Here is an 11,866-nt window from a genome sequence, read left to right on the forward strand (position 1 = left end):
TTTATATAAAATAATAAAAAATGAAAAAAAGGGAAAATTCTTTGGTTTGTTCCGTTTTACTGGAGGAGCCGTAAAAATATTTTCTTCTCCTTTTGCTTCTCAAGTTTCCTCAGATTTTCCTTAAAGGCATTAATTTTTATTTATTCTCCTCCAGGCTCTTTTCTTTCCAAACCACAGTGACCCATCCCCACCGGTCAACCAGCTGGGGTCGATCTGCCGCACACCTCACCGCCGTCTCACCGTCTCACCTCACCGCCGTCTCACCTCACCGCCGTCTCACCTCACCGCCGTCTCACCTCACCACCGTCTCACCTCACCACCGTCTCACCGTCTCACCTCACCGCCGTCTCACCGTCTCACCTCACCGCCGTCTCACCTCACCGCCGTCTCACCTCACCGCCGTCTCACCTCACCACCGTCTCACCGTCTCACCTCACCGCCGTCTCACCTCACCACCGTCTCACCGTCTCACCTCACCACCGTCTCACCTCACCACCGTCTCACCGTCTCACCTCACCGCCGTCTCACCGTCTCACCTCACCGCCGTCTCACCTCACCGCCGTCTCACCTCACCGCCGTCTCACCTCACCGCCGTCTCACCTCACCGCCGTCTCACCGTCTCACCTCACCGCCGTCTCACCGTCTCACCTCACCACCGTCTCACCTCACCGCCGTCTCACCGTCTCACCTCACCACCGTCTCACCTCACCGCCGTCTCACCGTCTCACCTCACCACCGTCTCACCTCACCACCGTCTCACCTCACCGCCGTCTCACCGTCTCACCTCACCGCCGTCTCACCTCACCACCGTCTCACCTCACCGCCGTCTCACCGTCTCACCTCACCACCGTCTCACCTCACCACCGTCTCACCTCACCGCCGTCTCACCTCACCGCCGTCTCACCTCACCGCCGTCTCACCTCACCGCCGTCTCACCTCACCGCCGTCTCACCGTCTCACCTCACCACCGTCTCACCTCACCGCCGTCTCACCGTCTCACCTCACCACCGTCTCACCTCACCGCCGTCTCACCGTCTCACCTCACCACCGTCTCACCTCACCACCGTCTCACCTCACCGCCGTCTCACCGTCTCACCTCACCGCCGTCTCACCTCACCACCGTCTCACCTCACCGCCGTCTCACCGTCTCACCTCACCACCGTCTCACCTCACCACCGTCTCACCTCACCGCCGTCTCACCGTCTCACCTCACCACCGTCTCACCTCACCGCCGTCTCACCTCACCGCCGTCTCACCTCACCACCGTCTCACCTCACCACCGTCTCACCTCACCGCCGTCTCACCTCACCGCCGTCTCACCGTCTCACCTCACCACCGTCTCACCTCACCGCCGTCTCACCTCACCGCCGTCTCACCGTCTCACCTCACCGCCGTCTCACCGTCCCACCTCACCGCCGTCTCACCTCACCGCCGTCTCACCTCACCGCCGTCTCACCTCACCGCCGTCTCACCTCACCGCCGTCTCACCGTCTCACCTCACCGCCGTCTCACCGTCTCACCTCACCACCGTCTCACCTCACCGCCGTCTCACCGTCTCACCTCACCACCGTCTCACCTCACCGCCGTCTCACCGTCTCACCTCACCACCGTCTCACCTCACCACCGTCTCACCTCACCGCCGTCTCACCGTCTCACCTCACCGCCGTCTCACCTCACCACCGTCTCACCTCACCGCCGTCTCACCGTCTCACCTCACCACCGTCTCACCTCACCACCGTCTCACCTCACCGCCGTCTCACCTCACCGCCGTCTCACCTCACCGCCGTCTCACCTCACCGCCGTCTCACCTCACCGCCGTCTCACCGTCTCACCTCACCACCGTCTCACCTCACCGCCGTCTCACCTCACCGCCTCACCTTCCCCCCGTCTCACCTCACCACCGTCTCACCTCACCGCCGTCTCACCGTCTCACCTCACCACCGTCTCACCTCACCACCGTCTCACCTCACCGCCGTCTCACCGTCTCACCTCACCACCGTCTCACCTCACCACCGTCTCACCTCACCGCCGTCTCACCGTCTCACCTCACCACCGTCTCACCTCACCACCGTCTCACCTCACCGCCGTCTCACCGTCTCACCTCACCACCGTCTCACCTCACCGCCGTCTCACCTCACCGCCGTCTCACCTCACCACCGTCTCACCTCACCACCGTCTCACCTCACCGCCGTCTCACCTCACCGCCGTCTCACCGTCTCACCTCACCACCGTCTCACCTCACCGCCGTCTCACCTCACCGCCGTCTCACCGTCTCACCTCACCGCCGTCTCACCTCACCACCGTCTCACCTCACCGCCGTCTCACCGTCTCACCTCACCGCCGTCTCACCTCACCACCGTCTCACCTCACCGCCGTCTCACCGTCTCACCTCACCGCCGTCTCACCTCACCACCGTCTCACCTCACCGCCGTCTCACCGTCTCACCTCACCGCCGTCTCACCGTCTCACCTCACCACCGTCTCACCTCACCGCCGTCTCACCTCACCGCCGTCTCACCGTCTCACCTCACCACCGTCTCACCTCACCGCCGTCTCACCTCACCGCCGTCTCACCGTCTCACCTCACCACCGTCTCACCTCACCGCCGTCTCACCTCACCGCCGTCTCACCGTCTCACCTCACCACCGTCTCACCTCACCACCGTCTCACCTCACCGCCGTCTCACCGTCTCACCTCACCACCGTCTCACCTCACCACCGTCTCACCTCACCGCCGTCTCACCGTCTCACCTCACCACCGTCTCACCTCACCACCGTCTCACCTCACCGCCGTCTCACCTCACCGCCGTCTCACCGTCTCACCTCACCACCGTCTCACCTCACCACCGTCTCACCTCACCGCCGTCTCACCTCACCGCCGTCTCACCTCACCGCCGTCTCACCTCCCCACCGTCTCACCTCACCGCCGTCTCACCTCACCGCCGTCTCACCTCACCGCCGTCTCACCTCACCACCGTCTCACCTCACCGCCGTCTCACCTCACCGCCGTCTCACCTCACCACCGTCTCACCGTCTCACCTCACCACCGTCTCACCGTCTCACCTCACCACCGTCTCACCTCACCGCCGTCTCACCTCACCGCCGTCTCACCTCACCACCGTCTCACCGTCTCACCTCACCACCGTCTCACCTCACCACCGTCTCACCGTCTCACCTCACCACCGTCTCACCTCACCGCCGTCTCACCTCACCACCGTCTCACCTCACCACCGTCTCACCGTCTCACCTCACCACCGTCTCACCGTCTCACCTCACCACCGTCTCACCTCACCGCCGTCTCACCTCACCGCCGTCTCACCTCACCACCGTCTCACCGTCTCACCTCACCGCCGTCTCACCTCACCACCGTCTCACCGTCTCACCTCACCACCGTCTCACCTCACCACCGTCTCACCGTCTCACCTCACCACCGTCTCACCTCACCACCGTCTCACCTCACCGCCCACAAGTCGAGTTTCCATCAACGTTTTTGAAGTTTCACCTTAAAGAAGGCTGATGGAAACGGTTAAGTTTCGGCTGTTTCTGATCATTTTTGGCTTCTCTGAAAGTGAAGCAGAAACACATTAACCGAGGAAGTTCTGATAGTTTTTCAGAATAAAAGCCTCAGAACAAGCAGCTTGGTGTAAATCTTTACTTCTGTACATTCATTGAAAGTAAATACATTTCATGAAGGTCGAGTGCAGCCGTGACGCTCATTTATTAACGCCGCAAACAGGAAGACCGACCCGCCCGCTCCTGATGACGTCACTCCTCCGTGTTCAGTCGTCGGCGTCGTTTCGGCTGCGTGAAAATGACGTCTTCCGTGTTCAGTGCGGTGATACGACGATAACATACAATCTTTAAATGAAAACCGTTGTTTTCCGAGTGACGTCTGATTGAAACGCGTTTATAAAAATTTCATGCACATCATTCTTTTACAGTGTCGGTGTTTCCGCAGTGACGCTCGCTTCAGGCGCCATGTTTGATGCTGCAACAGGTAAAAACAAAAACAGTGAAGATTCAGCAACAGGCGCCATGTTTAAGCCTGCTGTTCAGTCAGTGACCACTTGGTGGCAGCAGAGAACTAAAACGTCTGAAAGCAGAATGATAAAACTTTAAATGTCTGATTCTCACCAGCTCAACACATGAATTTACACTTTAAAAAATAAATATGGGCTAAAAAATAACATTTCATACTTTAGCACTTTTTCACAGTACTCTTCTGGTGTACCACAGGGCTCAGTGTTTGCTCCAACTCAGTTGGAGCTCATTGTAATCCAAGATGTCCGTTCATCAGGGGTTCCTCCCATTCGGGGTGCCACAGGGCTCAGCACTCGGCCCCGCCCACACAGGAACCCGTCTTTCTGTTAAATCAGGTCGTTGCTTTCGAAACCACTTCCATCCACACTGAGACAGACGATGGCAAACACCGCGAGTCTTTACTCCACCAGACCTGTAGGTGGCGCTAAACATGGAGGACACACATAAAAGCTCCTACATGAGCTGTAAAACCAAGAAAACAGCAAAATGAAAAACTTTTCCAGAACATTTTCAAACAAACGTGTAATCAGATCCAGATGGTGCTGAAGCTTTTCCTGTAGCTTCCACTCTGAAACCTGCTGTAAAAACATTTATTGTTCCTTAAACTTTGTTTTCAAGTGGAGGAAAAGGATGAAATCGTTCTCGTGTAGGCGGGGCCTAATTCCCGTATGGGCGGAGCATAAGTCCTGTGGGCGGGGCATAATTCCCGTATGGGCGGAGCATAAGTCCTGTGGGCGGGGCATAATTTCCATGTGGGCGGAGCATTGTTCTCATGTGGGCGGGGCCTAATTCCCCTGGTGGTGGCGCATCAGTCGTGTGGGTGTGGCCTAATCCCCCTGAGGGCGGAGCATAGTTCGTGTGGGCGGAGCCTAATCCCATGTGGGCGGAGCCTCCAATCATTCTGCATTATTCATCCTGAACTGGTTTTGTTTCGCTGCCTCCCCGTTTTGTGAATGAATGTTTGTGCTGCATGTTTTGCGTGTGAACGGTTCCAGACTGAGACGTGGTGAAGTCCGGATGCAGCAGTCGGAGCGCTGCTGCATCCGGACAGATGCTGCTGGCAGGAAACCGGATCATGTGGGAGGAGCTGGACGGGCCGGGTTTGGCCCTGCTGGGGGGACGGATATCAGACGGAGTTCAGATGAGTGAAACCTGCAGATAATTAAACTGATCGTGTCCTGAGGTTCCACCCTGGTGAGTTCAGACCAACTGGTGGAGGATCCAGGCTAATGGGAGTTCTGGTGCTGAGCAGGTTCAGGCAGCGAACCGACCCAAATCCAGACCTCCGGTTTAAACCAGGTCAGTCCAGAGCCAGCAGCGGCGTGCTGGTCTCTCTGTCCATCTGCTGCAGCGCCGCAGCTTCCACCGTCGACTGAGACCTGAGACAGGACAGGAGAGGACAGGTGAGACAGGACAGGAGAGGACAGGTGAGACAGGACAGGAGAGGACAGGACAGGAGAGACAGGACAGGTGAGACAGGACAGGAGAGACAGGACAGGAGAGGACAGGTGAGACAGGACAGGAGAGGAGAGACAGGACAGGTGAGACAGGACAGGTGAGACAGGAGAGGACAGGACAGGTGAGACAGGACAGGAGAGGCGCTAACCCTGACCATCAGAGCTGGTTCCAGTTACTCTTCTGGACCTCAGGGCTCTTGGTCCCGTTTGTTTTAATAAATTTACAGCAACAGTTTTATTAACCTGAACATTTTAAATCCCTTTAAATCGTCTTCATCAACCTGCTCTTCCTCAAACTTTGCTTCCAAATCCAGATTTCACTCATCCTGTCCAGTTAAACATGCAGGTCTGTAAATCCGCCTAGCAACAACAGTTCCAACCAATAGAATGTCCAGGAGTGTGTGACATCACTGCCCTCTTTAGGTTGCAGCGCCCTCTGGAGGCCGGAGTAAAAACTACAGCACATTTTACCCAGTGAAGCAGTCGAGTCTCTACACTGTAAATAATAATAATACTAAACTAAGGCGTGTCCTGTCCCTTTAAGGCGGCGCTGCAGCAGCTGCTCACCTCTTCATCATGTCCTTCTCTCCTCCGCCGCCGCAGCAGCTCTCCCTGACGTGCAGCGCGTCGTACGTCAGCGTGTACTCGGTCTCGTCGTTGTAGTCGGGCCCCAGCAGCGTCCGCGCCCACATGCCCATATCGTACGGCGGCAGCGTCCCGCCGAACTCGGACGGCAAACACTCGGGCTGGATGAGCTGGTGGAGAGAGTTCAGGTTGTTCCCGTGGAGGAAGATCTGAGGCGGAGGAGAAGAAGAAGAAACGGACCGAAGGAGACGAGAGATTAGGAGAGGACAGCGTCTGGAACAGAGGGATGAAAACGGATAAATAACGACAGAGCAACAGTTTCTTAAAGGGCCGGTACCATTTAAAGTTCAGTTATAATGTTTTTCCCTCTTCATAAAAGTCTTGCTTTTATTCTTTCATGCTGTATTTAGAAATCCTTTAATCTCCTTGGCAACCATTAGGGGTGCCTAAACGCTTGCTCACCGCTTTTCCACCCAGCTCCTTCAGACTAGCCAGCAGCAATTAGCAAGCAGCTGGTGGAACGTTTTAAAGGGTTAAAGGGGAGCCATGTTAGGACGACTTCCTGGAGGCGGAGCTTCAGAAAGAGCAGGAGCTTCTTAAAGAGACGGAGGCCCAATTTCATCAACTGAAGGTAACAGAGTTATTAGACTGTGCTAAAAAATGATACCGGCCCTTTAAACGATGAGGAAGAGGAGGGTGGGCCTTCACCCTTTTCCGGGTCTTGTCCTTGAGGAAGGGCTTGATGATGGTGTACATGGCGTGGATGTACCAGGGCTGGTTCACGAAGTGGATCCCTCCGAACCGGGCCGGGAAGCTGTCCTGAGGAGACACACCGGAAGAGCTCAGGGAGGGGGACCCGGTCGGATCAGAACCAGTTGGATCAGAACCAGTCTGATCAGAACCAGTTTGATCAGCACCATTCGGGTCAGAACCCGGTTACCTGCAGGCCCTCGATGGCCAGCTTCAGGATGTTGGGCGTCAGTTTGGACGCCTGCTTGAAGGAGAAGTTGCTCCAGTCGATGATGAGAGTGAAGCCGTTGATCTGCAGCTCCGGGTTTTCAATCAGAACCTCCAGCGACAGCAGGATGGCCCGCAGGATGTCGATGAAGGAGTTCCTGCAGGGAGGAGGGGCCGATCAGCCGATCGATCCATCGATCAGTAAACGCTCGCTGAGCGTCGGCTACAGCTGTGGAGCGAACCGAGCGGCTTCCTGTCAGACGGTCATTAAGCTTCAGGCAGCAGGAGACGGATGGTTCTGTCACTGGGCCTGAACCGGTTCTGATCCACTGCTGTCAGGATTTCTGAAGGTTTGTTCTGAAAGAGCTTAGCTTAGCTTAGCTTAGCTTAGCGCTCTCACTAACTCTGAAGCACATTCAGCTTCTCCTGATTGAATTTTCCTGATAAATTCTAGAGCTCTGATTTGTAAACTGGTTATGGACTGTTGGCAGATTGTGGCCTGTAGAGGGCGCTATGACACATGGTTGGCCTGAAATTTAGCTTCCACTAATTACTGTTTCCATAGCAACTTAGCATTAGCTCACATTAAATATGTTATTTTAGCTATTTAGTGTTAGCAGAATTAATATTTCTTGCTAGCACTTCAGGGTTAGCGCAGCTAGCTTTTAAATTAGCGGTGACCACTGCTGAGACATTCAGAACGCTCTGGTTCTGGTTCTGGAGAGGCAGACTGATGATGGTTTCATCCTCAATCTGCTTTTAATCCGTCTGAACGATTCATTTTACAGTACAGTAAAGACGGTTCTGACCCGGTGAGATACTCAGAACCTTCTGGATTTCACCAGTTTCTCCATCCATCTCAGATGTTTACCGGCTCTGGTCCCAGTTGGAAGCAAACAGGATGAGGATCTTCCTGCCATGTTGGTCCGGAGCCTCCAACACGCCGGGGAACCCGTCCATCAGGGCCCGCTTGATGCTCGGGTCGTCCACCTGACGGGCACACGGCGGAGTCAAACTACAGACATAATCAATCGATCAGTCAATCAATCAATCAATCATCTACACCCTCCACTGCCTGAAGCCAAATGTTTTGTTTTATGAAGCTGAAGAAGTTCTACAAAAACCGTGAAAGTCAAAGTGAAAACTTCCTGCATTTCTCCAGACGTCTCTGTAGCTTCGGCTCCTTCTGAAAAATAAACGTCCAGCAGCCATTTTGTCCTCATCAGGCCAAAGAACTGATGAAGGGCTGAATTTATCCAATCACTCATTGACATTATTTAGTTGAAATGATCCCAGTCCTGCATGTTTTATCTGTTCTAGAGATTATGAGCTTCAGTGGAACCAGGAAATGCTCCTGACCCGGCCCCTTCAGAATAAAAGCCCAGACCTTGAAGCTCTGGAACATGTCCAGGTTCTGCTGGCGGAACTGGAAGTACTGGGCCAGCAGGCGGAACGTCTCCACATGGTCGAACTTCCTGGCTCTGAGGAACCGCAGGATGAAGTCGTCGTCTGTCCGCAGGAAGCCGATGTCCGGCCGCGTCACGATCATATCCCGCACCTACGGAAACGAGAACCGGCGGTCAGAGGAACTTCACTTCAACGGGCCAGAAAAACCGAGAGACTTTTTCCTCTAAAGCAAGAGGCGACAGAAAATGTTTGATCTGAGGAACAAATGTTTCTGCTTTCTGCTCTGAGGGTGACAGAAACGGCATCCATGAATATTTCCATTATCCAAGGCTGCGTTGTCATGGTAACCTTGGTTTTACTGGACATCCTTCTCTCCAGTAAAACCAGTGGTGCTCCAGTGTTCCCAGTCCAGTCCTACTGAGTTCCCCTTGGGAAGAAGAAATCGATTCTATAGAGAATGGGAAACCTGAATCGATTCAAAATGCTCAAAAATATATAAAAATGATTATTCTGATCCTTTTTTATTAATATTTTTTGTTATAATGTTTTTATACGTTTTATTTAAGAAAACTCGGGCAGCTAAGCTAACCTAATAGCACTGCAATGACGTCAGGCTAGTAGAAAACGTATCGCCGCCATTTTAGTTCCGGACAGAAAAGCCGGTAAACTGCGTTTTGTGTCTGAACAGTTGATTTAGGTTATTAATATAATTTCATTCCCACCAACCGCAAATAAACTTAAGATGCAGAACCAAGCTGACGGTGTTTCTCACCACTGACACCTGATCAAAGTGCGAAGCTCTGATGAATCAATATTTATATCTAGACCGATGGCCGAGCGGGAACCTGACAAGGTAGCCTGGGTAGCTTGGTGCTAGCGGGTGTTAGCTACCCAACACCCAGAAACCAAACACCCAGAAAACTTTTCCTTCTTTCCGCTCATTTTGTTTCCTCTGTGTTTCAAATATCATCCAGTTTCTCCACGCGGAGTTTCTGCATCTATAGATATTGAAACGAAGCTCCAGAGACTTGATGCTCTTCAGTTTGGGCCGTTGGTCCGAACATCCGGGTAACAGTGACGTCGCTTGCTATCGTCGCCATAGTTACAGAACTTCACGCGCAGACCTAATTTTGTTTAAATATGACCTGCTAATTTGATAATGTTTTAATAGATGCTGCTGGTTCCGTTTTCTAAGCCCCCGAGCGGTTCGGCCTCCGGTACCTGCTGGATGTCCCGGTGCAGAGTGTCCGGGTTTTCGTTCAGCTCCAGCCGGGCCTTGTCCGTGGTGTCGGAGCTCAGGCCGGGAGGCACGTGGTTCATCATCTTAATCCAGAATAAATCTAATCCAGTCTCAGTTTTTATTTCCCACGTAAAGCGGCTTCAGGTTCAGGCCTGAAGATGAGAGACAATCGTTGCTGCTGCTTGATGCCCATCAAAATCACACAATCAGAAGGAGAAGAAGACAATCAGGATGTTTGGACCGACAATCATCTCCGCTGTCGGTTCGGAAACGTCAGTTCGGAGTTAAACCCCGTCGGACATGTTGGATCATTAAACCACAGAACGGTCCGGGTCTGCAGGCGATGCTGCAGATTCACATCCCATCGCTTCCCGAGAGGCCCTCCTCCTCCGGCTGCTTCCCATCATGGCCGCTCCAGGTTCGGTCCGCTCGGATCAGCAAACATCTGGGAACATCTGGAGCTTAAATGGAGGGAGCCTCGGTGCCGCCTGCAGGACACAAACAGCCATTTTGGTATTTTGGTTTTTCTGATGTCCAGAGGAGCGGTCACCAGATCCAAACCCGCAGCGGCCATGTTTTCATCCAGCTGTGAAGACATTGTTTTATTTAAATGTTTAAAAAAAAAAAGAAACTGAAAATGGGAGTTATGGAACCTGTTGACGCTTCGCATGGCGGTAATAAACAGGAAGTAGCTAGCATGGAGCAGAGTTTGTTCCTCTGGTAAGGCACAGACTCACTGTGGGCGTTAGCTAGCTAGATCTGTTTCCATCTCCACTTTAGCTACTCATTTTTTCAAAAACGGGCTCAAGAGCGAAAAAACATTTTGTGAAATTAAGGAAGTTATTTTGAATCACATTAAAGTTTCTAAAACGCCACTTCAAAGCGCAGATGGAAACACGGCTAACGGCTAACGAGTAGGTCTGGTTGCTTCGGTAGCTGCTAGCTGCCCCCTGGTGGCAGCTCCGGACATGGCAGCTCCTTTACATCCCCATGCTTAAAATTACAGCCATAAATGTGGGAAAAATATTAGTTTTCTAATAAAACACAACCAGAAGATGAGAATGGACTCAGAGATAATAAAAATAAATAAATAATAATAATAATCTAATAATTATACATTCTGGGCTGAAAACCTGCTGCTTTTATTTCCAGTGATCAGTTTCTTTAGGCCCAGTCCAGACAGATGACCCCCCACTGACCCCACCCACCCCAGCTGATCCCCATCTGCCTCCATCAGGAACCGGGTCAGATGTTCCCACCGAGGGATAAAAACCATCAACATGGAGGAGCAGCAGGAGGTCCAGCTGCTCCTCCATGAACCTCCTGCAGGAGGAACACAGACCTGCTCGGTGGTTGAATCCCGGCCGTCCTGCTCGGCCCATCGGCCCTCTGGTGCTGCTGCTGCTGCTGATGATGATGATGGAGGAGGAAGAGGAGCAGCAGCAGGAGGAGGGCTGCATCCCGCGGACAACACAGATTTATCCCGCATTAAATAAAAAAAGCAAAAAGGAGAAATTAAATCCAAAATAAACAGAATAAATCCTGAAGGAGTCCGAGAGGAAGCTCGTCCTTGTGAGTCCGAGTGGCTCGAAGAGGAGGAGGAGGAGGAAGAGGAGGAGGAGGAGGCGCGATCTCACTTTGTGCTCAGAAAAGACGTCAGGATGCTTCAGTTCCGTCCAGACAGCGTCAATAAGCAGGACAACTTCCGGTTAGGACTTTAAAAATAAAGGTTTAAAGCTGTAAAAGTTCAGTTACATTTTCAGGATTCAAAACATAATAAAACAGATGAAAGAAACATATTACAAGAGTTAATATGTAACTAGTTAGTTAGTTCAGTAACCGCAGTGAATTTGATTTCCCCCCATTTTCTATTATTTAACATCTCAGGCAGAAAACATGAGGACAAATTATTCACTAATGTTTTCATCAGTTCATAAAACTGAAGGATTAAAGTACGATAAAGACCCAATGTACTGTTAATTTCTCTTTTTATGATCTGATGTATGTTTAACTTTGTTTAATTTAATTTGTGATCTGTTCCGCTACATTACTGCTATCTTCTAATCATGACCCGTTTCCTACCTTCATATATTCCTCATTTAAAAATCCTGAACAATGTAAATAGATCATTTTAATCCAATGTAAAAATTAATGTGTTCGCATAAAATAATGTTCATTTCA

General features: G+C 52.3%; 1 protein-coding gene across 2 annotated transcripts; it reads right to left on the bottom strand.

The window, feature by feature from the left end:
* Window positions 1-3,636: 3,636 nt before the first annotated feature.
* On the bottom strand, window positions 3,637-11,365 carry LOC103456949 (clavesin-1). Of its 2 annotated transcripts, XM_008396833.3 has the most exons (8): window positions 11,028-11,365; window positions 9,667-10,173; window positions 8,426-8,596; window positions 7,910-8,028; window positions 7,022-7,196; window positions 6,790-6,900; window positions 6,064-6,290; window positions 3,637-5,418 (listed from the first exon to the last, which is right to left on the bottom strand). In XM_008396833.3, the coding sequence occupies exons 2-8, from the start codon at window positions 9,766-9,768 to the stop codon at window positions 5,340-5,342; spliced, it is 984 nt and encodes a 327-aa protein (XP_008395055.1). In that variant the 5' UTR covers window positions 9,769-10,173; window positions 11,028-11,365; the 3' UTR covers window positions 3,637-5,339. The 2 variants fall into 2 exon arrangements, with proteins under 2 accessions (XP_008395055.1, XP_008395056.1); XM_008396834.3 differs by lacking the exons at window positions 9,667-10,173; window positions 11,028-11,365 and adding an exon at window positions 9,218-9,496.
* Window positions 11,366-11,866: the final 501 nt, after the last annotated feature.

This window comes from Poecilia reticulata, chromosome 20 (assembly GCF_904066995.2).
Source record: "Poecilia reticulata chromosome 20, P_reticulata-male-v2, whole genome shotgun sequence".
In the NCBI taxonomy this organism is placed as follows: Eukaryota; Metazoa; Chordata; class Actinopteri; order Cyprinodontiformes; family Poeciliidae; genus Poecilia; species Poecilia reticulata.